Raw genomic sequence first — 27,612 nt, 5'->3', positions numbered from 1 at the left:
CCCCCTCACCCTGCCCTGAGCACACAGGAACCAAAAACTTTGTTGGGTACCAGGTCCCACTGTAAGATAAAAGATCCCTATAACCGCACAGACGGATTGTGTTATATGTTCTTAGATGAGGTGTATATTTAGCAGTGTTTTATTATTATATTTTATATAATGTATATAACAGATAATACATGCATTTGGAGATGTTTGTATTTTTTTATATACAGTAATATACATGGTGGAAGAGTTTCACATACAATTAGCTCTTCATCAGCATACATATGTACATATAAAATTGAAGAATTATTATTTCTAAAGCATATGTAATAGCATTTTAATATATAACGTAAGTATATAAAATAATCTATTTTAGGTATATAATGTAGATCATGGTGATAAAACTTTTCCATGTGTGTGTATATATATACAACTATGTATATAGATGTATATTTATAGCTGCATAGCCACACATATCTAAAAACATAGTTTTATGCATCTATACACATATGTACATATACACACATACACATACGTATGTGTGTGTGTGTTTTCAAAGCGAACCTGCTGCAGAACATGGGAGGTGTGTGTCTGTCTGTCTGTCTGCGGGCCATATGCCACCTCGGCTGGCTGCGACGTCTTCCACAGCGCACGAGGTCACGTCACAGCGCACGAGGTCACGTCACAGCACACGTGAGGTCACGTCCCAGCACAGGAGGTCACGTCCCAGCGCACGCTTGGGCTGACGCCGTTGCGGGTCCCCGTCCCGTGGACAACGCGGGGCAGGCCGGGTCACTTCGCTGCCACCGTTAAATAAAGAAAAGAACTTGAAACAGGCACAACCCCTCGCCCCAAACCATGAAAACAAAGTTCCAATAACACCCACCAGCGCCAGATACCGACAAGCCCAGCGCACCCACTCCGAGGAGCCACCCTTGCCTCTTTGCTCAGCAGCACCCAAACCAGGGGCTCAGCGCCCCAAAATTCACTCCCTGGCTGTAAATCCCCCCCTGCCCCGAGCCCAGCTGCCCCAAAAACCGCAGGTACCAGCCCCAACCCTACCGGAGCAGGCGGGATGCCGGTGGCCAGCGAGGCGCAGCCGCCTGTGCTGACCATAACCCAGAAGCAGCTCAATCAAGGCAGTTTTTAATTGAGTTTTTAATCTGCCGGTGCCTGGTGCCCTCTGGAGGCTGCGGAGCTGGGCCGGCCGCCCGCCTGGACACTGACCCAGACCCCCAGGACCCTCTGCTCCCACACCTCGGAGACCGAAAAATCCTCTCATCCCACCCACACCAGGCAGGATAAAGACATAAACCATGGGATCATATTTATAAAATTCCCTCCAGAAACGGCCCATGTGAAATCGCTCAGGCAAGGCACTGCGGGGCTGTAAATCTCGGCACGGGGTAACAGCTCCTGCTCTTCCTAATGAGAAGCGGAGCGAGGAGAGGCCGGCTCCTGTCACAGCCAGAGTTATTCCCAGTTCCAGCCTGAACTGGGAACGGACGGCAGCTTTCAGCCGCTCAATTTAAGGGCAGTTTGGCTGAGCTCCTCTTCAGCGCCGAGCCCTTGGGCACTGCCCGACAGAAGCCACCCCAGCCCGGGCACGATGCCCACCGCCCCATCCTCCTGCTCGTCCTCCTCCCCGAGCCCAGGAGATGGAAACCAAACACATCTTTACGAGATGCAAAGAACATATTTCAAATTATGGCATCAACACCAGGGCGTCGCTTTTACTTATTTATAGCGTTGCAAGGGCTGCTTGCCGGCAAGGATGCCACGCTGCCTTTGGAGACCCGGGCTCCGACGCGGCCGAGGCTTCGTATCCGACCGTCCCCGCGATGTCCCCTCTGCCCACGGGCGCATCCAGCAGCTCCTCCAGGACTGGGGCATCCCAGGTTCCCAGTTCTCTCTTTTTTTTTTTTTAAATAAGCCCCAGTTTTCATGAAACTGTCAACATTGAAGAAGCTTCAAGACTCTTCAGACCCTCTATTATGCTTATCCAGCTGCTTAAAAAAAATTATTCAGGAGCAAAATAATCAGGCAGCCATACTCACAGCATGTCTGGCAGCTGTGCGCTCCACAGCAAGTCAGGCTGGTAAAAAAAAAAAAAACCTTGAAGCAATACCTAGAAGTAATAAATAAGACTTGCCGTCATGCCTGAGTATGACCAGTGTGTTTCTGCTACACATCTGCATGTCGTTTTTACATGTAATCCGCTCTTAAATGTAAACGTGGAGGGGAGAAATGGAGACACCCGTGGGCGCGGGTGCAGAGCTGCATTTCTGCAATTTCCGCACACAAGGGGTCACGCAAGAGCCGTGCGTGGCTGCCGAGCGCTGGGCCTGGCTTCAAACCTCCATCAAGTTTTTTCTTTTTCTCCTTAATATCTGGCATAGCCTCCCTAGCGCGTTTCTCCCTCCGTGCCGCTGCAGCGGGGTAAGAGACCCTGTGAAGCCGCTCGCCTGGGGACTCACCCAGCCCCGTGGCAAGGGGCTGTGGGGCCAAAGACCAAAATGTCACTGGGGGGGGACAGGGGACAAACGCAGCATCGCCCCATCAGCGCCACGGCTTTGCCACATGCTTGCGCTGACGGCAGCAGGGCTCTCCCAGTACATCCCAGTATGAGACGGCGGGGTGGGGGGGCTGTCGCCCATGGGGTGCTCGTGGTGCCCAGCCCAGGGAGCGGGAGCAGCGTCTGTCCGAGATGCTTCAGCTGGCGTCTAGGGGTGTAAAACATACTCGTCCAATCATTTTGTGTATTAGTAGACTCAATTTTAATTGAAAATATGAGACCTAGCCATACTTCTAGATAGCAATCAATAGTCAAGTTTCACCTGGGATTGATGAAACGAGCCAGAAGTAATTTCTTCTAACAAAGACTTTAGCTCAGCACCCTCCTTCCTCTCACCTGTATTTCAGTCAGTTTTACCTCTCCACCCTTGCAGCCTTCACCCAGAAACATCACCTCCGGGGAAAAAAAAAACACGTTCACCTGCTCAGCCCCGACACTGTGCCTCAGCCCCGGACCCCGCACCCACCTTGCAGATGAGCTGGTGGCCCAGGACTGACGCTGTGAGGTCCCGGTGGCCCCGGATTAAGCAAGGTGGGACATCCCACGGTGGCATGGGCAGGAGAGGGAGCGATGCCCATGCAGGGAAGGGAGCTGTTGCTCTGCCCTGGTTTTGCAGCCCCTCGGGATCGCCCCTGCCATTCCCCTCCCCTGCCCAGTGGGACGGGGCTGGAAAAAAAAAAAATAAAAAAAAAAATCAGCAGCCAGGGCTGCAAAATGGGATTGCAACGGCAAAGCCCCGTGAGGCTGCGCTGCCAAGATGGCCCAGAGGCTGCAGCCACCTCAGCTGCAAATAAACAACGGTTTTGCCAGGCAGAGCTGGAGGATGCTGCCGGCTTTCGGAAAGTTTCGTGAGGAAAAGTTGGCCCCGGGCCCTGACGGGTCAGCCCAGGCTCCCGGCCAGGGCGCTGCTCATTTCCAGCACCCCGCTGCACGTTTCTGTGGCGAAGGGTCAGATCCGCTCCCCCCCGGAGCAGAAACCATGGACAAAGCACTTGCCGCCCGCCCGGGCACCGGTCTGTGCTGGTTGGTGTCACCCTGTGCCAGCCGAGGGCCAGTGCCGGCGTCTCCCCCGCTCTGAGTCACCAGGGCAGGAGGTCCGGCCCCGCTCGCACCACCAAGGACTGACCTTGGTTCACGTGGGAATATTTACTGCGTGGCGAGTGCTTCGCGGCTGGACGGAAGCAAGCGAGTGTCTGGTGGGATGCCCAGTGCACCCCGGCTGGGATGTGGGGGGGATTGTCCTGAGGATGCTGCTGGGAGCTCTGTGGGAAGCGAGCGCAGCGCTTGGGATGGGTGAGAGATTGTATTGAGATACCAAAAAAAAAAAAAAAAAAAAAAAAAAAAAAAAAAAAAAAAGCAGCTCAGAAAGTAAGGTAAAGGAGAATTAGTTTAAAAAACAAACAAACAAACAAGCAAACAACAAAAAAAACCCCAACAACACCCCTTGCCGCCACTCACACAACAATAAAACAAACCAATAACCAGAACAAAAATACTAAGAAGAAGGAAAAGCAGCTCTCCCGGGATGCCGTGCGACAGCAGAGCAGGGAGAGGAGCGCTTTGGCTGGAGCAGGACCCAGCCATGGGCACGCAGACCCTCGCTGAGGCACGTTACAGAAATTACCCAGCCCATCGCAGCAGCACCGCTGCAACCAGCGGCTCCCCAGTGGGTGCCAAGCGCCCAGTTCCAGTCTCACCCTCGCTGCTGCACCTTTGCCCAGCTGCGCGGTGCACGGCCAGGCAGCACGCAGGATGCTCTGAAGGCTCTTGTGGCGTTTGGTCCGAGCTCCTGTTTTCCCTGAACCACACGGCCAGAAGCCATGTCCGATCTCTGCGGCACCTGATGCTTTTGAACTCCCCTGGTTGCGTGAAAACCGAGTGGGTGACATTTGCAGCCCCCTCCCCAGCCAGCATCGCATCCTTTTCCTTTCCTGCCTGGTCCCTCGGGGACTTTCCTTCTTCCAAGATGATGCTGTGCCCCAGGAGGGGCTGATTTCTCCTCCACAGCAGTTCCCCTCTCGGCTCTCCGCTGGTTTCTGGGGGATTGCCTGCCCCAGGCTCGCTGTCCCTCTCTCCTGAACACAGGATCACAGCTCCTGCTCCCACCTCTCCCTCCTTGTGCACTGTCACTAATTTCTCATGTCCCTATGTCACATTACCAGCGGGGAAAATTGTGTCTGAAGTCGTTCTGGAACACCCCGCTGGCTCTGTTAAACGAGGTGGCCGTGAAGAAAGATTGAAGGGATTGAGTTTGTTTAAATCTAGGGGAGAAAAAAGCAAGGGAAGAAGTGACAGTCTCCAGCTATATAAAAGCTGCCTGTAAGGGCTCTTCTCTGAGCCTACGGCAGACAGGATAAGGAGTAACGGGCTTAAACTACAGCAAAGAAAATATCGCTTGGATAGCAGAAAAAAGTCTAAGAGGGCAGAGGGTGAAACACTGAAATAAACTGCCTGGGAGGATTGTGAAATCCCCATTGTTAGAGGCTTTTTAGAACACGTTGGACAAGCACGTCAGGAATGACAGGCAGAGTTCATCCTGCCCGCAGGCAGAGGATGGGCTAAAAATATCTGAGAGTCCCTTCAAGCTTTATTTTCAGTGATTTAGCAGAAGGCCGATTAAGCTGCTCAGAACCACCATCAGCTTCAAGACAAAAGCCATTTTCAATCAGTCAAGCACGTTCACATACAAAGATACCTATTTAAAAAAAATAAAATCCATATTCCCTTCCTAAACCAATGCTTAGCTTCCCAAGTGTGGGGGTTTTAATTTGAGATGGTTGAGTTCCCACAGCAATGACGTTCAATCCTTTAGCATTTACGATGCTACTAAATCAAAGCCAAACATACCACAGGTTCCCTAAGTTCAGTAGGTGTTGTGGGTTGGGTTTCAGCATTTCAACATCCTGAATAACTACAGCTCTCCACCCAAACATCCTGTGGTCTGCTCCGAATGTCCTGTCGGAGACGAGGCTCGGTCGCTGGCTGACCATGTCATGGAAGCCGCTTACTGTGGCTGGTCACTGCCTGCACACACCTCTGCATCACTCCTGGAAGCCAACACGACACACCAGAAAGCCAGGAAACATCTGCTGGAGCTAAAACCACTAATTCAGTAGGTCTCCACTAGCGGCTTTTCACCTACGTGAAAATTTAAGGGAGATTTTCAAAGGCACCTAAAGGATTTGGGCGCACAAATCCACCGCCAGCAGGGCTCACGCTGCTAAGCAACAAAGACATCTGAATATATCCTTCTGAGAGCACGCTAGCCTCATTAAAGACAATGATGTAACTTCTGTTATAAAACTGGTGCTGGCTTCACTGCTAGTCTTTTGCAAGAGGATTTTGGTTCCCCAGCTTATCCTTGCTAACAAGTGCCCTGGTTCTGCGAAGGGAACAAGCACTGTCACCCTTACCGCTTGTGATCAGGCTCACCACAAACAGGAGGATGCCTGGTGTGAAAACAAGCTAGAGACACCCAGCTCAGTAACAAAATGTCAGCCTGCTACAAAATACTACCCAAAAGGGAATTTGAAAACTCTTTTTCAAAGAAACCACTGCTTTCCCTAGAGGTTGGACCTGCAAGACTGAACTACTCCATTAGTTCAGCTTGTACGTGGTACAGATACTCTGAAGGCGCTTTGCCCCAAACTTCTTTTTGTGGAATTTTCAAGACAGGCTGCAAAGCATGTCCAAAACCAACACTGAGCAGCCTGGAGGTGTTTAGCCTCAGGCACAGTGTTATCACTACGCTACTTACTGCGTGTGTCACAGTTGGGCAACGCCAGTCCTCCCAGCGCTGCTGTAACACCAAATTAAAAACATCCCAGCGCTTCCAAATAGCCACTAGCGAACATTTCAGGTCTCTTATGTACATTCCCTTTCCAGACTATGACAGTGCTTAGTGAATTTATTCAGACAAGTGATGAATGGAACACTTTCAAATAGCAGCAGAATGACAGCGAGCAGCCTCTAGCTGTTGAAGAGCGACGGTCCACGCCACAAGCCAAGCAACCCGCGCGGCGTTCCAGGGAAGGCAGACGGGCTGAAAGCGCCCACACCGCGGAGCCGGCAAGCGTCCGCCTTGCCATCCTGGTCATTCTTTTGTTAGCTATTTTTAGTTTTAACCTTATGACACCTATTGATGGCGAAAGCAATTAGCGAGCAGAGACTAACATCCTGCATTCTTCTAAAAACAGCAAAGCACGGAGAAAAGACTTAGTCAAGCACACGATGTGAACATGACAGCCTTAGCCTCCGGAGGAATCACGTGGCTAAATACACCAGACCTGAATAAAGAATTGTGTAGGTGACTCAAAGAGGTTTCCAAACAAGCAGCAGGGTCCCAAGTGTGACGCACATTTAAGCAAAAGGTTTAATAGAAAAAACTCTATGAAAAACTTTAGTATCTTCTCGTTAACTTGCTCATTCCAGCCCCCAACACTCACACATTTCACCAAGCAGCAGCTCTAAAAATGCTATGACAGCCGTGTGATTTACACCATTCACATATCCTCATGTAAAAGTTCAGTTACCAGCTGTGAAAATCATGTAAGAAGCCATACTGCAATTTATGATCTACCACAGCAATAACCCCAAGCCCCAGAAGCGCGTGACTCCATCCGGTGCGCTGCCAGCATCGTGGAACTGCTGGTCTATGGAACGCCTGGAACGCTGCGTGCCTGACGCAGGCTTGGTGCTTCAAGTCAGGCAAAAAATTAATTGGAACAAAACTGTGTAAAAACACATTAAATGGAACATCTTGTCTGTCTGCTAACACTGATCTGGAATTTAGGTAACTTTTTAAAGTTTTGGAAAACCATGATAACCAGCTGTTTCCAAAAGCCTTTGAAGTATCCCATTTTTACACCATAATTCAATAGATACAGCAAAGGTTGCAAAAACCATGTTCAGACACTCAAGCCTCCTTTGAAAGGACATCATTACTTACCCAGAACTGGAAGATGGTAATACAATGTCTTACCATAATCACAAGTAATTAAGAGGGATGTGGGGAAGACAGAATTGAAAAAGAAGCCTGCTTTTATGACTGCTTTTGTTAAAAGAAATAAAAATGAGTACTTTCTTTGTGCAGTCCTTGTTGCTCGAGTTAGAAAAACCAATACAAAACAAAGAAGTGCACTCTAGAATAAATCCTTAAATGAATCCCTTCAGATAACCAAATTATTTTTTAGATGCACACAATATTGCATTAGAAAAAGTGATGAGACTGAAAATATCCAGTATTCAAAGGACCTGTTGCATCCTAGACACCCTCCGGAAAAGTCCATCTGCAAAACCAAAACACGTTATCACTGCTTCATTTAGACTCAACATACTTGTTGCACTTCTAAAACCTAGAGGCACAGAAAATACAGAAGGAAGTGCTTTTAAAAACATTTGCTTCAGGACAAAGAAATCACATCTTGGCTACTGCAGCAAACATTACTGGAAAAAGCACTATTGTTACTCCTGGCAGGAATCAGGCCAGAGAGCTGCAATTAGACAGAGAGGGAAAAAGAGAAAAAAAAAAAAAGGCTAATTGACATGTTTTCCAGACAGAAATGCATTTTTAGTTCAGCTTTCTATTTTTTATGCTTTCCTATAGGGATAGGAGTAAAACTATGTATTATTAGTGTTATATAATTGAAGAAAACCAAACCCTGGTGGATAATGGTATAAGAAAATTGATACAGAACAGCAAAGGGAAAAGTAGCAAGTTCCCAATATTGACCACAATTTAGACATAAATATACTTTTTTCCATATCACAAATGGAATAATTTGGATTGTAATCTTTCCTAATATTATTTTAAAGATTTGACTGAGCAAGCATGAGGGTCATTAGGTTCAACTCTGGATCTCTCATGTCAAGAGTGGCAACAGCGTTAGTCCTCTACTTTCCTGCATAAGTGTTGGAGGGGACCCTCCAATCCCCCCAAAAAAACCCGCCAAGAATACAAGTTTCCAAATTGCACAAAATGTTTATTGTTAGTCTAGTACATTCAATATCATATTGACTAGAATACAGTAATTAAAAATATTTTTGGCGAATTGAAATTTTTTAAAAACCATTTCAAACACTCCAAAAAGCAATGCCATGAAAAATTAACTTAAAATTAAAACAAACATATTCAAGCAACAGTTTCACTTTTGACTACAGAAAACTTCTACATGTATTTTAGTGGTTTTAACAGTACTGCATTTAAACAAAATATATGAACTCACAAAAAGTGGAAAATATTAAAATAGACACAATGTTAAAAAAACTGAGGCATCCAGATGTGTGAGACTGTTGTACTAGGAATTACCTGCCCAGTTGTTCCATTTGTTCTCTTTTGGGGCAGTTAACTAGTCTGCCGTAGTGGTGCCATTTCTCCAATCACCTCCTAACACCATACAGCAATTCTTCAATGCCTTGAAATTAAAGTTTGTCCCTCCTGTAAATTCCGTATATAAATGTATATATTCTAAAATATGCAACCCACTGGCAAATTTAGGTGCAGTATTAAACGGTACCTTGAAAAACATCCCTATCTTGCTACTTATTGTTTGCAGACAGGCAATATCCAGAACAAGATCTGAAAAAGGCAACACGTTTTGGTTTTGTTTTTAAATACTGACATGAAAAACTGAGTAAATTAGAAAAAGGATAAAGTCAATCTTAATATAAGACATTCATTATATAGTGGGACAGGATACAATTAGTGGACAAACAGAATTACAATGACTCTTCTACATCTGGTCATTTAATGCACGTGTTCTACAATCATGACTTGCTACCACATTTGGTTTTCCTGTACAGAAAGACAGCAATACAATTAAAGACCAGTTTTACTCTGTGTTAAGTCCCAACACGACAAGTGACACCACAGGAAGTTCTTCAAGCTCTCCTCCCTGAAAGGCTGTTCTTGTGAAGAACCAATAACTTTGAATTCAAAGCGGTCAGCGATCGCTCTATACCTGCTGCTCTGACCAGGAGTTCCCAACAGAACAGCCCCAACGAAAATTGGTGGGAACAGGTTCTGCTGGCCAATTTAAATCCCTTTGAAAATCCAAGCCTTAATATTACAGCACCGAAATGTGTGTACAGATTCTAGAGAAATGACTGACTCTCTGGTATGGATAGCAGGATATTAGCTGTCCATCTTCCTTAATACTGTCAACCCTTGATAAGTCAGCTTTCATCCAAACTGCTGCCTGGCTGGGCAGCACGGAGCAGAATTGGGAATCTTGAGGAGAAAAATCACGTTAACTATTTCTTTTCAAGCACTTCATTTCCATCATGGATAAAGCCAAATTAAGGTGCTGTTTAAGTGGTACTATAGATGAGCAGAATACTATCATGTTAAAACTCAGCAGAATCACATTTAGATTTTAGCTCATAAAAGTGGTTATTACAATTACACTTGTAATACAACCTTTGGAAGAGGTACAACGTTTGCTTGTCAGTACAGTATGTGGAATGTAACTATTTCTTGCAAGATTTTGCAACATGAGTAACTGCATAGATGACAGTTGTGTGTTTTCAGTTCAATAAATGTACTTTTAAAGTTTACAAAAAACACAAAAAGTTTCTATAAAAGTCACATTATACCAAGATAATGAGTGGTAAAAGTAGATTATTTGTCTGTGATTCATGTTTAATAAATGACTAGTGGAAAGGCGATAGAAACCAATTTCAAATCAAGAGAGTTACATTTTTGCTATTGCACTGACTTCACCGTTTGAATCACTAATTTAGAAAAATTCACATAGTTAAAAATTGTAAAATTAAACTAGAATACAAAATTTATTTGTAAACATCAGGTAGCCAGTTCTACTAACATGGAATGGATTCTTGGTACTGCAGTACAGTATCTTCGTTATTTACAGCACTTGCCGTAAGATGGGCAATTGCAGGACACATACAACATCAGTTCACAGTAATTGTGTTCAGAGAACTATCAAAGTCAGTGCAGATTTTCTGTGCAATTTTCCAATTTCCCCGAATTCCTTAAGTCAAATAATACTGTTACAGAGGCCAAGTGCAGATTTTTTTTTTTTTATATATATATCATAAGTGACGAATTATGTCTGCAGGACTTCTGTAAAGGTACTTCCAAATGGCATAGTAATGAACAGCAGCTGCTGTGGCCACAAATATGTGCCAGATGGCATGGGCAAACGGAATGACTCCATCGCTCTTGAAGAACACCACACCCAGACAATATATCAAGCCTCCCCAGGCAACCTCCTGAAGTCCATCGGTGTTGCTCTGTCAATTAACAAGGAAAGATAGGGATGGGGTGTAAAGGAGGGAAAGGGTATTTTATGCACAAAATACAAAGTGCTTTCCCCCCAGGAAAAGAAAGCTGGCTGTCAACTCAGAACATCTTGGGTGTGACAGATGGACAAGTGAGAAACCCAGTATATTTATATTACACTTTGTGAAATATATAATTATCTATTTATATAATATGTCTCCACAGCACTATAGAAGTAATAGAGGGACAACGCAAGAATTAAGACAAGTTGGATGTTTTGCTTCATGCTCATTAGCAGAGCGAACAAACGCGGAGAAAAAGAAACCCACGTTACTGTGCATAAGCGTGAGTGTAATGCAACTCCTCACTGGATGAAGCATCCAGCAAGGTGTTGGTGTAGCACAACATTCACAAGGAACAGTTAAGGCATTACCTTGTAGAGGTGTCAGATTTATACTAGCAGCAGAGAGGGTTATTCAAAGTTATTTAAAATATGTAAATATAAATAAATAATAGTCAAAGTTTTGAGGTGGACAAGACAGAGCAGGATGCTTTACAGATGCACCAAGAAATCTTTTTAAAAAAAACCACAAAAAAACCAGTTGCTGAGAGATCAAGTATCCCAGATACAGTGCATCAGTTTGATAAAGTTCGACTACTAAACTTTTCAATTTTCCCCTGCTTCACTGATAAAAAGAATCCTCTAGTAAGAGACAAAACCTTCTAGCTTTGTTGCCCCTAAGTAATTTTGAAAGGGGTAAGAGTCAATTTACTTCCCCCACCTTGGTCCAAAACACAGCATCAATTGATTAGATTTTCCAGGGAGCTCTTACATATACCAAGAAAAAGATGTGTTATCAGAAGTCCATTGCACTTTCATAAAGAAAAAACTTCTTTCCCCAATCTGCAAGTGGTAAGTGGGCATTAAGTAAGTTGATAAATACTAATATCTAGAAACATTCTTCAACAGGCTAAGGTACTTCACATCTTTATCATTTTTACTCAAAAGGAAGTAATTGAATTGTTATGTCCGACATCCTTTCAGAAGTGAGGGTCTTCAGAAGTGGAGTTTGGAACCTAACCTCTTTTTATCTAGACCCTGTGGCCCAGATTCAGCAAAACAAGGTAGCATTTCCTTGAAATGTAAACTATGAATTCAAAATATATATATATATATATAACTGACTATATTTGGTTCTTCTGCAGAGAACATTTACAGTTACGGTGGCCTAAAATTAACATCTTTTCAGAAGAAAGATTGCTGCACTGGAACTTAAGCTAGTTATAAAAGGAAAGTTTGTATGTTTGTAATGTTAATAGTCACATTTCTTACCATGGATGTCACTACCAGAGCAGGAGAAAATCCCATCGCTAAATAGAAAAAGAGTTCAACAATCTTATACCTAAAAAGGAACGATTCGAGTCATGTAAGGAGGTGTACAAGAGGATCAACATTTCCTTCAACAGTAAAGAAAATATTTTAAATTTTATGTTAGCATGGGTCCATTAAACTATTCAGAAAGCTTTCTGTGCAGATAAATAACCAGTGTTTTATGACAAAAATAAAGCTAGTATTTATCTCTACATTGTACAGTTGCAGGCAATACCTTCTTCTCTAAATACTGCCTAGATGCATTCATTTGCATTAAGTACTAGTGAGAATAAAACATTGAGACAACTTATATTTTCTTATTTGACAAGAACCTCAATAGCTCATCTCCAAAACAAAGAAGTTGGGTCTTCCTCCCTGAGGATAAGTAATGAAAGCAGGCTCAAGAATTCAGATCTGAAACTCAAGGACTCGCATCTCAAAACAAAAATAAGAAGGTAGCAGGAGTCAATATGCATCAGTATATACAAACAATATAATGTTGCAGTATAAACTATACACAATGCTACATAAATTGGGGGCGTAAGAAAGCCATCGTTTCAACTGGTTTCTTACCCTACCCACTTTCACCCCTGCTTTCTTGTAGCAAAAGTTTTAGAAGTGGATACTTCCCTCCCACCCCTTTAAAAGAAGACAACAATATAGCCTAAAGACATGTTATGACAGGGTGAATACAATTATCTTCTGACAAGATGTAAGTTTGCGTCATTCTCATCACATATTTTCACTGTTTCAAAGCTCTTATTTCAATGTGTGAAAGGCTGGATAGGAACACTCAGAAAGCAAGAAAGCCCCACCCCACCTTTTAATTTCAGTTTAAAGTTAAATGCAAATAATAATTCTTACTTTTCATGGTAGAGAAATACATAAATGGTTCCTCCAGCAGCCATCAGCCAGATAAACCAACGCATGTGAGATGCTAGAGGCCCAAGCTCACGTAGATTTAACCTGGAGGTACAAAGATTTCAAGACAAAAGTGATGAAATGGAGTGTACTGAGTCCACAGGAGTACTGTGGACTCAGTCTCACCATACTGAGTGACACAAGAGTAGTAGGGCTTGATAAAAATATATAAATATTCAGAGCTATAACTTAGGCATGACATGGGAGAAGACACTTGGACATTCTATACACAGAGAGGCAGAAGGTGTGTTTGCATTGACGTGAAGGAAGCATAAACTGGGGTTTGTGGAATATAAATTACTTTCTGCTGTCTTCTAATACTGCTTTCTGTTCAGCAAATCCCAGGCGATTACATTATGCTGCATTTCACAATGCAAAATGTGGTCAATTGCATCTAAGAAGATACCTATAGATTTTGGAAAGCTGCAATGATAAACTGTTTACGTTGGAAAAAGCTTTAATTCTGAAGCTGCGCTTCTGATTTCTTACCATGGTGCATATGATGCCGCAATAAAGACATAGATCATCATTCTGTCACACATGTGAAAGCAATGCTCCATGGTCCTAGTAAGAGAGAGAACAAGTCACCAAGACAGATTTTGGAAAGATTTTTGTATCATCTCAGTTTTCTGACACACTTTGGAATTACTTTGGGGAAAATACCCTCAGCTCCATAACCTCTTAAAAACATTTGGAAGACTGTCCAGCTGACTTCAACTTCAGGAGGTCATAAGTGAGACACGTAGGAGATGAGCACTCCTCCATTCCTCTTCTCCCCTTCTCCACCCCATTGTACATCCTGCTTTCTGGCAAGGAGGCCGAAAGCTGTCACATCAACTCCACCTAATCCAGCAACTGTTACTATTCAGCGCCTACTGAATCCAATTTACGGCCCAGGATTATATAAGAGTCATAATGGAAAAAAAAAAAAAAAAAAAAAAAAATCATCACATCTTAGTTTTTCTATTGCTGCCTTGCTCCCAAGGAGGCTTTCTGCTAGTTAGCTGTGTATTGTATTATAATTCTCTTGGCAAACTCTGCGTTCCTCAAAGTATTCGAGCGTGCCATATACTCCCAGACAGTGTTCTCATTTCTGCAATGGGATTATATCCACCACTCACTTAGATTATGTTTTTCCCATTCAACTTCTGGATTAAGAGCCACTAGGGCCTAGAAAAACACATATTTTCTTTGCGAAAAAGCAGCAGACATTAAAGTTTGTTCATGTATGAGCTTGGCACACTATTTCTTCCAACAGAATCGAGGGTGATTTTTTCATGATTCAGTACAAGGTACCACTCCAGCCTTCTGTAAAATCATGTTTTTGACTGAGAAACACAATGGAAAAACATCACAGAAGATGAAAATAAAACATCTTATAGTGATACCTTAAGTGACTCTTTTTCCAAGAAACGATATGAAATACTGTGGAGACAATAAAGAGAGCACAGAGCCCCATGCCATACATCCATGCTGTTATCTTTTCCCATCGATCATCAGAAAGCCGGTGGAGAAGGGCACTACCCACAATCGCAGGAACAATGAGGAACTAAGAAAACAAAAGGCCATTGTTAAGTCTTTACTGGCAGCCAGCATAGTACCACCCACAGTACAGCAACAGCAGGGCAGATAAAACTGCAGTATGCCCCATATAAGACCATATGTAAAACATCTGATGGCACACTCCTAACTGGAGCAAGTTTTTCATTTAGTTGTATGTTGACACACAAGCGTCAAGACTTCAGCAATGTCTCACACAACTAGGTTATACCCGTTTGCGATAAATTTCTCCTCACATGCTATTAGGCTAGGTTACTAGCTCCTCTAGCCATGACACAAAATCAGACAAACAAAAGAATCTGCAAAGTTTTACCAGTGTTTTTATTTTCACATTCTGCTTTGTGTTTTTATTTAAAAAGTTTTGATCTTACTCTAGGCTTGGATCTAAACCACAGGACAGACCAAAATAAACTTAAGTCCCAAATGAAAAGAGAAAGCATTTGGAAGCATGCAGTTAAGTAGAAGACAAGAGAATTAAGCAAAGGCTTTGCAGAACTTGGGTTTTAGATATCATAAATAAATTAGATGCAAACTTCTTTTATGAATAGACTCAACGCACAAAGATTATGTTCTTCTAATGCAGCATATCCAAGTCTGTTTTCCTTACCACCTCCCTCTCAAGCAGCTTTAATTCACATCTTCCAAAACAACCACTGTTAAAACATCATGATGGAATTAGCAGGCTCACATGAAGTATCTAAGAAGTGGGCTGCAGGCTTCATACACATTTAAAACTATACTCCTTTCCAGAATAAATTACATCATATACCTTTGTCTCATTCAGAAAAAAACAAACTAGGAAAAAAAAAAAAGGCGGGGGGGGAGCATGTCCAACAAGTATTTAAAGAAAAAAACCTGCTGACTCAGACATTTCTACCTGTCTCCCTCCACCATGAAGGTATATCTTTGTCAGCCTTCCAAGTTAAAAATGCCGCACAAGTTCCCTTCCAGGCCCTACGAAGTATCTTAAGATGTTAATTTGTTCACCTGAATTGTAAATAAGCTTCATAGGTTAAGTTCTTCGTAGTTTAACCCAAGTCTCACATGCTAAACAATAAAGCTAGGAACAAGCAATGTTTAAACAAATCTAGCAACTCTGCTTTGCATTACAGGTTTGATAGCTTAAGAGTGCGTAGTTCTGGTCTAGCCTGCACTGTCTTTGTCCTTTATCTGCTTACAGACTAGAAGAAATTGAGGCTCTGATCACAGCTACAGTGCAGAAGATGCAGAGCAGACTGAATGACTCTAAAGTAGATGGTTAATCCAAAGACTTAAAAAAAGCCAAGCAAACAAAAAAAGTGGCTTTTACTTCTGGCTTTTGAAATACATCAACTGTAGCTTCATTACTATTGTATTTTCTTCCTTTTTGCAAAATTTAGTACGTTTACGCCAAAAGCTGTAGAGCCATGGAAATGAAAAGTATAGCATTCCTATACCCACAGTATTTGGACCAGAGGTGAAAACGCTTTCTGAGTTTAATGAGACTATGGAAGTTGACCTCATGCACTTCAAGGCCAAAAATAGTCTGCGCGTCTGGCTTCTCATTTATCACAAACCATAAATTTCCATATACATATCCTGGATAGCCCCCAAACTCAAGAACGGTTAAAGTGTTTCTCTCTTCAGGAGATTAGTCACTCCTGTTTTCCCACATATGGCATACAGTTTAAAGTGTGGCTGAAGCCCTTGAGACAGCAACGAACTGGCTAGATGTGGCAGTTTTTGCAGGAGATGGGAAAATACTAAGCTCCAGAAATAGTTTTCTAGCCATGTTTCTTTAAGCTGTGCAGTCACGCTGTATCCACGTTCATCAGTTTCCTTCCCGATTTCTAGTGCGAATTTCAGTTTTGATTAAACTTGACAGAGAACTAAAAAGTTTCAGAGAGATTATGTACCCACAAGAATCGTGAACACAAGTACTAGGTAAAATAGCAAATCCCTACTAATTCCCTACTAAAAGCCTGGGCATGAGCTGTGCAGAGATTCTGCCTGGAGCTCCAATTGAGACCATTTTATAGGAAGGAACACCTCTTTGGAAACTAGATTTAGATATTACACAGTGCCTTTCTTACACAGATACCCCAGCTTTTTTACTAAAATAAATATTTCACAAGTTAAGCTATTATGTGTAATGCTCAAATGGGGCAACACAGAGTTTGATGCCAACCACTTTTTCCAGTAATTATCATATATAAAGTTAGAGGGTTAAAACAAATAAGCAATTTTCTTATCACCTCTTTCTTTGCACCTTCAGAATGAAGAATGCAGCTACAAATGAATACATGATGAAGACCTGAATTAATCTCTTTTCTGCCTTGTCCTGGCTCTGAAGAATAATTCTGCTTCTCACAGGGAAGAGCACTATACTTCCATGAGAAGGATTTATTGTTTTTTCTAAGTATTCTATTTGGAAACACTTTCCCTCTGTGCCTGATATGCATCATGGGAACAGTTACACTAAACAAGAGATGTTTTATTACTCTTTTTCGGACCAAAAATAGCTAGATTAAAGACAAAATCCAGAAATGATACTCTGCTGTTCCAGCCAACTGGATAAAAGTTCGTTAGATACTAATGCCATAATAGATAACATATGATGCAATGGACTTAATTATATCTCACATGCATCTTACAAAAGAAATAGAACACTTTAGTCAACAAAACAAGGCGGATTTTCCCATGTTCATTTGAAAAAAATCTCTAGCGCAAGAACTGCATTTTAATCTTCAGAATGGAGAAGCAATCAATCAGTCCTTTAAAAGGAAGGGTATTTACCAAAAAAGTAGTCAAAGAGTCAGAACTAATAGAATGAGTGTGATTGTGCCATGTCATTTTACAGCAATGACATAGCATTTCTAAGTTGCCAGCATTTCTAGTGAAAAAAAAACCCCAAAAAACTAGCTACAAGTCACAAAAAGCTTTGCTTCTTTCAGCATGAAGTGTGACTCTTCCAAATCAGTATTGTTAAACCCAACAATTTAAGGTACTGTGAGCAAACCCAGAACCATGATACTCCAATCTACTGATTTTAGCACCTTTATTAATACTTGCTAAATCAGAAACGGGGCTGGTAGAGCGATTTACAGAACAAGAGAGTAGGCAACAGTTTCACTAAGTTTTGTAGAGAAATGTCAGAAAAAAAATGAGAACGTGAAGTTACAAACCCCTTTGCAATAAGGAGGAAGACAAAGGATTAAAATATATTTATTTACAGGTATAGGCAGGAATCTTCAAGAAGAGACTTGGGCACAACCCCCATATGATGTATTTTGGGAAACTGACTACCACAACTCCTACTGTCACAAATAGCAGCCACTGCAAAAAGCCTTAAGGCACAAAGAAAGATGCTGAAACAGTAAGCTGTAAACCTGATCAGGCGTACTTCAGGGAAATTACATTCTCTGGTTACTACCTTGCAGTAAAGTATCCTGTATCTTCCATCTATCTGGGGTTGCTTAGGATACTGGTACATTGGTCAGCATTTTATCTGTATGCTTTCTGTATTTCTGTAGACAATCTCTCCCATAGAGATGTTCAAAATTTTTGCTTTCGTATGTAACATTCATGCCTAATTAAGTTATTTTCTTTGCACACAAGGCTATGCACGTCTTGTAGTCAGCAACAATGACCTTTGATGCACAAGCCACTGTAGCAAAGCACGGCGTTATTGTTTGCAATCTCGCATGCCTTTCTTTGAGAGGGAAACGTTAACAGCATAAGATGGTCCCTACACTTCCTCTTTGGAAAGTAAGACAATGGAAAGATCAACGAAGCAGCCAAAATCACATGTGACACTTAGAGGGAACCATGAAGGACTATGTCCATCTCAAACTGCCTGCTCCAGGAGCGTAGTCCTGAAGCCAAGTACAGTGTCTCCCTACTCATCAATTTTCTCTTCTCAAATAAGGAGACAAGCATCGTGGAGGGAGAAGCATACTGGTAAGTTGGGTTGTGCAATACACAGAACAGAGAAACTGCTAATATCAGTCAGGTAGAATGGAGACATTTTCATCATAAAAGCCTTTCTGAAATTTTGATGACACCTTCTTCCATGCTCAAATGGCCTGCTAAATGCTCCAAGCCTCATTTTTTAAATATTTATACTTCTTTCTTCTTTTTTCCATACACTGCACAAACCAAGACTCGAATAGAGAGACTATAACTTATTTTAAGAATAGTTCCTCCTTTTAAGGCAGTTAGAAGAAACTTTTAGAGCAGTATAAAGCAAGCAGTGTCTAAATTATGAGGTTTTAATACAACAGAGCCTATCTTTTGTCTGCTAAACCTTATATACACTAGAAAGTTTCACGATGAGCCATCCCTCCCCTTAGATTTAGCTTACCTTACAACTCAAATTCTTACAACTCCTGCTTCTCTCATACACCGTTTCCTTCCTGTTCTTCTAAACACAGAGAGCAGTCTTCTGTGTCTCTGTATTCAACTGCTTAGCTGCCCTTCCTGTCTCCTAGTGTCTAAAGACAAGTCAGTGCTTCATTTAAAGCTAAAAAAATCCAAGACATTTTAAATACCCTTACTAGTTAGAAATGTGAAGATGCCTTACTATGCTACACAAAGTTACCTTTTAAGTATTGTCACAAAAAGCCATGCATGGGATTCTGTATCCCCACTTACTGTTTGGGGTTTTTTTTTGGTTGGGGTTTTTTTGGTTGTTTTTTTTAAGCAGCTGCCTAAACTGACTACTGTGTATTTTTAAGTCAAAAAACAGACGGGATACCTACTGAGGAGTACAGCCATGCTCGTAAAATACAAGTTGACCACTTTCTCTATTATGAATACAGCTTTGAAAAAAAAAATATGGAGAACCATTGCTAAACTCTGTTTTGTAGAAATTACATCAATGTCTAATTGACAACTCATACCGTAATCTAGCAGCAAAGACTCAACCGCTTGACTGTCTAACATTTAGTAAAACAGCCTGTAACACAGAGGAGAAGCAAGCATCCCGCCCCCAGCTTTTTCTGTATAATCCACTGTGCTTCCCCAGATTAGATTCCTATTTCAAGGCTTTAAATTTTGATTAGAAGTTATTTATTGCATACAATTTTATTAAAGAAGTAACAATCCCTCTTTTACACTACACTTTAGTTTCTTCCAAAGGATATGTTAATATTGCATATCCCCAAGCTGTTAACAGTTCCTGGTAGGTTTTAGCACGTAGCTTGACTGTTCAGAAAGTAATTAGACAGCTTCACCAGAATCTGTAGCATATCAGAAAATACTGATATGACATCTTGGCTGTAACCTACTGCTAACAGGCAGGAATAAGACATGCCTGTTTTTCAACTAGATGAAGGTTAGAATTGCTAAGGACTACAGCAACGTCTGCCAGATATTTTGAAATCTAACTTTTTGGCCAGAGTAAACAAGATCTGTACAAGGATTATGAGATAAACTACATACTTGTGCTAACTAACAGAATGTTGCTTCATTCTCTAGACAAATGAGCATGTATTTACATAGTGCTGTACATGAGACCCTTGGCTTAAAAACACGTAAGCTTCAGTTAGCTTTTCTATATGTAAACCAAGGTGATCCTGTTTTTACTAGCAACACAGAGCTGTATGTTGGTTATTTATAAAAGATACACAAAGGATCCTTAAGAACAGCTCTTTCTAGAACTGAAGAGTCCCGTGCACTACCTTGAGCATTCGTATCTGTAGCTCACTCAGACACACTGGAGATAAGAGACTGAGGACAAAAAGTCAAACATACTTCAGATGTTTGGAGTTAAACAAGGGACTGAGGAGAAGCACAAGCTGCTTTTATAAAAGGGCAAATGTTATCTTAAAAAACAAACACACACATTTTTAAGTCCCTTTCAAAGTGCTGGACAGCAAATTAACTTCCCAATTCCCCCCCCCCCCCAAACCTGCTTTCCTTATTTTGTATACCGTATATTCAAATCTAGTATGGATCCTTACATTATGAAAATACAGACAGACTAGGACTTTTAGTAGGGCTGTCAGCATTATTAGTGCCTCTTTCAAAATAGCAGATTTCTCAAAGAAGCGATTCATAGATATTAAGCATCCGAACTAAGCCATTCCAGCTCTTCTAGCTAATACCCACATGATAGTCTTATGAAGCTTTCCACTTCTAACATGAATAAATCTTTCTTACACTTGCAGTATACAATTTGCACAATATTATGTCAGCACAGTACTGGGAAATCTGCCTTGCAAGACTAACTAGTATAGGCCTACATTCACTTTACCGTGGTCATCCTTTGACTGGGACAGAGGAAAACCACCTAAAGACATGTAACTTACTTCGGTGGAAAGGAATCTTATGAAGCATCTGGAGCTCCTAAAGATTCAGAACAGGGATGGATTACCAGCCATCTAATTAACGTTACATTTTCTGGACTGTTTCTGAAGCTTATACAACAAAACCAGAGAGGTTGTAAATATGGATACACTTGGGCAGAGGTAAGCATTTAGCCATGTGAACCCCCCAAAATTTATCAAAACATATTTAAAAAAAAAAAAAAGAAGGGGAAATGTACTTATGTACTTACTGCATGTGTGTAACAGTTAGCAGCATGTTCATAGCAAGTGGGTTTGTAGCGGCTGTTCGCTGGAGCTGGGTGGTTCATGAACCTGTTGAATAATTAAGAGGTACTTTTAGGAAAGTTAATAAACCATCTCTTTGGAGCGTCATGGAGTACCTACAACCTAGTAGTGTTAAAAGTTATAAGCACAGACATGTTAAAAATAAGTTACTTGAACTGTAAGTTCTCGCAGATAAGTTCTCTAACAGAAGCATATGTTAACTAAATTTCTGTGACTGCCTGTCACAGCAGATGGTTATCTTTAATCAAGGCTTTGCATACAGAACTTCAGACCCCCTCTTTTCCGATGGCCTGGTCAGAGGAAGAACGAACTATTTCCTATTTAAATTACATAATATGGACTCAAATTACTCTTGAAATATGGACTTCATCATAGCTGCCAAGGGTTACTCTTCTGTTAAGAAGTTCTTGAAACTAGAGCAATATTCCAGTTCTAAAACACCTCAGAATAAACCAACTTGAACACTGACTTTTCAATTCCCATAGCGAGCAATATTTGTGTTTGGAGCATTAGATGGCTCGATTTTTCTTTGAGGCTAATCCTATTTTCTGTCTGTAACCAAGATCCAAGCTACACCGGGAAGAAAGGAGACTCTAATGGTTAGCTCCGAAAAGGAAAAATTTCAAGAGGCTTACCATAGACATTCCACCTTCTTCTCTAAGAATTTTCAAACATTACCTAACAAACAAACAATCACACCAAACACAGTCTATGTAAGCCAAATGAAATATGATGAAACTTGAGAAAGTTTTGGAAGAACTTGCCAATACAAGCGTTGCATTCAACTATTCTAAAAAACCAAGTACTTGAGCTGTTCCTGTGAAACTACACAATTTAAATCTGTGTATAAAAACCTCTAAAAGACAGCACACGTTTATATGCAACCAGACAGTCAAATCAAAGTTAGGAACTACTCCAGCTACAGTACAGTACTGTTAACCCAGCACAGCCTACTATCATACACAAGTGCTTTTTTTTCACTAATAAATTCCAGTTTACTCCAGACTATTATAAAACTACGCATTGACAATTAGTCAGGTATCCAACAAGCCAGGAACAGCTTCACAACAAATACAGAGCATGTCTGTATGTTCAGAACTGAGAGCAGCTTTCTTAGCAACTTTCTTGGCTAGATTTATATAAAGAGCTTGTTAGATAAACTTTGGTCCTCCCCCATGTCCCTCCTGGTTTAACTCAAAACTAGTCCTATTTTTATGACATCCATAAAATATTGGCCAATCTCAAACCAGGGAAAAACAACCAACCAAAAAACCCCAACGAGAATCTTATAGTTTGAGTAAGCAGTTCCAGATTTCTGGGATATAAGACACTTGGTTTTCGTGACTGATTTATTAAATGATTTGTAAACCTTTTTTTTCTAAACTGATACACAAAAACTTAACAGCACTGATAAATTAACACAGTGTCATGATCTCTCTCCAAATTGTAGCAATTTCAAAAAAAAACAATTTCAACTGTTACTAATACAAAGGATAAGAAAAATGTAAATTTCATTCACTCATGTTGAGTATAAATGGTTGTTAGCAAATGAATAATTCTGTGGGAGTTAATATATTGTTAAAAAATGGCAATTCTTTTGTCAGTGACAGATGACACCTTGCTCTCATCTCCAAGAGGATAATGACATTGTAGTCATATACAGAGGCTCGCAGAACATTTGGAAAATTATTTTGGTGCCTAGTGCGTACAGGTCTTCAACAGCTGCTGAAGACCATCTCAGCATCCTCTACAGATGGAACATTCAGTTTACTCAGTTCTGCTTCCAAGTTAGGAAACCATTTAAAAATAAAAGCATCTGTTGGCTCAGTTGAGTGACCAGGATTAGACTGCCCTTGCCCTACTCCGTAAATTCAAAGTCATGGGAAACTTTTCACTGATTACGTCTAGAATATTATTACATTTCTCCAAAGGCCATGGTGGTACCTTGGAAGTCTCACAAGAATTAAAAATAAAAAACCCAGCCCAAACTAAAGAACCAAATGGAATAAGCTTATCCTCAGTATTAGCTTTACAATTTCTGTTGTTCCAAATTTTGATACAAGATATTACCATCATCTAAAAATCTATAAATAATTCAAGGTAGCCTGCTAATGGGGCCTCCTATTATCCATTAGGGGACTACTCTTAATTTTTTTTCCTTTTCATTTATATTTATTTAGTAGCAAAGATACTGGATCTTTCTAAAGCAGTCACAATAGAGCGTGGTGTAATGTTAGATTTTAGACAGAATTATGAAAAAACACTTCAGAAAAGTCCATTTATTATTAGGACCTCTTATTCACACTAATTTAAAGACAGTGTTACTAGCAGTAAAACAGAACAGGAAGACATTAACAAAGCTATCCTTTGTCTGTTACCTACACAAAGGGTTGGGTTGTTTTTTTTTCCCCTTTGTTTGTGCCAGCATAGGAATGATGCAAATACTCCTTCATCTGTGCGGTAACTTTAGGCTGGCAAAACAGACAAGCATCAGGTTTCAGAAAGCTTCACACTTACAAAACATTTCAAACTTTTTTTTTTTTAAATATATACTTCAATTCTGATTATTTAATTTAAAACAACAACAAAAATGGTTAGTAACATGGCTGTTGAACAGAAAGCTTCACTGGACTCCCACAACAGCTGAAACTTGCTTTTCTTCCACCAGAGAGAGTTCTAGCAGAACACCACCATTAGCTATACTTCACCCATCCCCTTCACCTACATGTTTATACTACTAACACCACCATCACCACCAGTGTGTTTTAGCAGGAGAGGAAGAGTTAGACTTTACCTCTACCTTAAAGAAAAGGATCTCGCAATACCCCAGTACCTAACTTTGCTGTACATTTGACATACCTGCACCTCTCCTTTCTGAAAGGTATCGACTGCAACAGGCTGCAAGACCCGGGCAGCAAATGCTGGAGCACATTTGCTCAGGTCACTACTCACCAACAGCATTTTCAGTAAAGCAAAGCTTCAGTTATTGTCCTATGCCTTTTTATAATACTAATTATAAATGTTATCAGGAACTTTAGAGGAAGGATCATTCAGAAAGTGGTTGAATAGGGCAGTAATTCCAGCCAATGCTTCTCTTGTTTCATTTCCAGTTTGACAGTTCGTGTTTAATGCCTTAAGAAACAGACCTGAAGTTTGAAAATAGCTGCTTTGTGATACTACACTGAAGTGCTCATCAAACCCAGGAAAAATTATTTTGACACAGACGGTTAAAAAAGTCAGTCATATACTCCTGTAGTTACATATACATATGACATTGCAATATATAGGCAAAATAATTTGGTTGCTGACTTATTCACAGTCTAGAGGCAAAAACTGTTCTGTTCTTTCTTAAAGATAAATAAATAAATAAACCCCACGCCGCCACCACCACCAGATGCGTTTTGTTTTCTGCCACATGAATACTGCAACACAGGGACATTGTTTCTCCTCCTCCCTACAGGTCAAGTTTACCTCTTCTGAAAATGATAATTGTGAGGAATATAATCTCACCTTCCTAAAAGTGGAAACTTGATATACAGTGTTCAGATACTGTTTACTCCTTAATACAGGCTCTCTGTAACACAACCATTAAAGGTTATCATCAAATGCAGGACAGTCTGATAAGGTTCTAATGAACTGGACCACAATTTACAGGAAACATCTTTAAGTGGAGTCTTCTGATTCTCTAACAAATCTCTAATGTATTCTTTAAAAGGAACTCTAATGAAACCAGAGTGATTTAATCAGGGGATATGCAGCATTATCTCACAAGAACACATAAATACCTCTCCATTTAAGATACTGAAAATCCAAGATCTCTAATATAAAATATTAACTCCGTCAATATCATAATTTGAAATTTCTGAAATTAACCAACTAATAAGTACTTGCAGCCAGCCACGAGAGCAGAATGCTTTGCACTGAACCAAGTTATGAGTTCATTTTCACAATTTAAATGCATTCTTAAAGCACAAGAACTACTTGAGGCCAAGGAAGTCCAAGCTTTACAGTTTCACAGCATGCAAACAACCTTCTTTGATGAGCACATTCCCAATATAAGTGGAAAAGGGGTACCAAGACATGACAATTTAAAAAAAAAGAGAGAAGAAACTCATACCCCACCCTTTACACTACTTGAACTTTGATCTTGAAACACTTCAAATATTTAAGATGTTAAACATATGGACCATCCAGACTTTGCAAGAGACCCCTGATCTCAAGTTCCTATTCATTTCCAAGGAGTAGATGCTATATATGCTTCATAGTGATTCCAGAATTAAGAGATCATAGTATTTGGGAGAGAAAGCAGGAGAAAAATCTAAGGGTTCTTAAAGCTTTGTCTTTGCATGCAAAACCATCTTAGAAAAATAAATTATAAAACCCCAAATCTATTGCACGTATCTGTATGGCATTTGTCTGGTATCACAGCAAAGCAAGCTTACACCCCAAACTGCAGAAAAGAAAAGCACTTTTCAAATCTTGCCTTATCCTTGATTCCCATCTGCTGAATGAATTACTCTTTTCAGCAAGAAGTAAAATGTCAGTAAAAACAGCAAGCACTGATAATAGCCTCAAAGATGTGGATTTTTTTAGTCTTTTCAGGAAGTACATTTCCTTTATTCAGCTCAAAAGGCCTCATACTTCCTTTTACCAACTTAAAAGCACATTACCCCTTTTTGTATCTTGTTTTTTTCTTGTGCTTTCCAGCAGCAGGAGAGGCCATTTAGACCTAATAAGCCACAAATAACAGCATATGAGAAACTGCAACAAGGTGGGGATAACTCCACAAAACCAGCAGTAGCATACATTAAATGGGGTTACATATTTAGATACTGAAGCAATTTTTACGTTATCTAGGCTCTTTGTTTTCAAGAGGAAGACAAAAACAAAAAAAATCACAAGCAGGTCAAAATAGATCAGCACTACATTTTCACGATAACCATTTAGGTAAGATTTTGAAGAGAAACTAACAGGTTTATAAAAAGCTTGCTTTCTTTGACTGAATTGGCAAACATTTCCTCTTTATAAATTCAGCCCATACAGTTAAAAATAGAGCCATATTGCTCTGGACTAGGCACCTTCCTTCCTCGATCAGAAAATATCTGGCTGTGGTTTGTAACTGTTCACATAACCTTTACTATCGCTGAACAACCGAGTCACAGAAATAATTCAGATCAGTACAGACACAGACCACGTATTTGGAAATATCAGTGAAATCACATGCTGTGTAAAGGTTCATGTACTTACAGCACGATACTAAAGATAAAATGAACTCTGCAATACTCTGAGAACCCATTAACAATTGTGGCATCACACATAGATTAGGTCATGGAAAAAAGTGTCTGTGCATCCCACTGACCTCCAAAAAGACTCCTCAACCTTCTGGCAAGTATGAAAGGCAAAATTCCAAGCGAAGAGCGGGGAGCGAACAGAAGCCAGACCAGGTGCTGCAGCACATCTGAGCTCAGGGGCAAGGCATCAGCCAGCGTAACAGCCTAGGTGTGAGCTAGTACAGAAACCAGGTCTGACCACATCCGTGTTTTTCTCTTTCAATTCTATTTCCTTTATAATACTTAGGCTTTGGTTTCTTGAGCAAGTTGGCAAAAGGAGAGCAGGGCGGCCCTACAGCTGTGTACCTGCTGAGGGAAACCATCGTAGAAACTGGTGTAATCTGGGAGACAGACTGTCACTCAACAGTTCCCGGCCTTGCATCCGGACTTCGAGCAATTAGGTACCTACAGCCCAGGTACACGCGTGTTCACCCAGGACCCCCCATCCCACCCCCAGTGAATACCAGCACCATCCTCAATCCGCCCCCAGAGACGCCAGAACAAAGAGCACCGGCGCCCAGCTGAGGGGCGCGGAGACCAGGAGGCCGGGGCAGCCGCCGGGTGCCTTACCCGGCCCGGCCCGGGAGCCACAGGTCGGGCTCCGCGGGAGACACGGCCGGGGCCGGGACACACGGCCGGATGCGTGAACCTTCACCCGTTTAAAGGAGGGGAAGAAAGAAAAAAAAATAAATAAGTACGAGACATGCAGAGTCCCGTGTCCGTCCTCCCACACACACACCCCGGCGGGACAGCTCTGCTCTACCCGCTCGGCACCGGCGATGCCGCGGGCCCTCGGCCCCGGGGACGGCGACCGGCGACATGAGGCGGGGAGGGAGATGAGAAAACCTCGGATACCCCCCCCGCTCCCTGCCACCCCAGCCCCTCACACGACCCCGAGCTCCGCCGCCGTCGCCCGGGGTCCCCAGCGTGCCCGCCGGGGCGTGAGGGAAGCGCGGGGGCGGCCGGGGGAATCCCATCCCTCAGGGCGGCCGGGGAGCCGGGGGGGAGGGGGTGTCCTCACCTCCTGAACCTCA

The 27,612-nt window shown here is 41.7% G+C and overlaps 1 protein-coding gene across 1 annotated transcript in view; it reads right to left on the bottom strand.

Moving 5' to 3' along the window:
• Positions 1 to 9,927: 9,927 nt before the first annotated feature.
• Positions 9,928 to 27,612, bottom strand: part of MMD (monocyte to macrophage differentiation-associated) — a 44,125-nt gene continuing 26,440 nt past the window's right edge. Inside the window, exons 2-7 of the mRNA XM_010578749.1 lie at positions 21,194 to 21,275; positions 14,484 to 14,644; positions 13,585 to 13,659; positions 13,039 to 13,140; positions 12,136 to 12,205; positions 9,928 to 10,813 (exon numbers count right to left, since the gene is read on the bottom strand). Coding sequence (XP_010577051.1) covers positions 10,613 to 10,813; positions 12,136 to 12,205; positions 13,039 to 13,140; positions 13,585 to 13,659; positions 14,484 to 14,644; positions 21,194 to 21,275 — 691 coding nt within the window. The 3' untranslated portion in view covers positions 9,928 to 10,612. The remainder of the gene's footprint in view (positions 10,814 to 12,135; positions 12,206 to 13,038; positions 13,141 to 13,584; positions 13,660 to 14,483; positions 14,645 to 21,193; positions 21,276 to 27,612) is intronic.

This window comes from Haliaeetus leucocephalus, unplaced genomic scaffold (genome assembly GCF_000737465.1).
Source record: "Haliaeetus leucocephalus isolate CR32 unplaced genomic scaffold, Haliaeetus_leucocephalus-4.0 Scaffold646, whole genome shotgun sequence".
Lineage (NCBI taxonomy): Eukaryota > Metazoa > Chordata > Aves > Accipitriformes > Accipitridae > Haliaeetus > Haliaeetus leucocephalus.
This window is presented reverse-complemented; position numbering and strand designations above follow the sequence as displayed.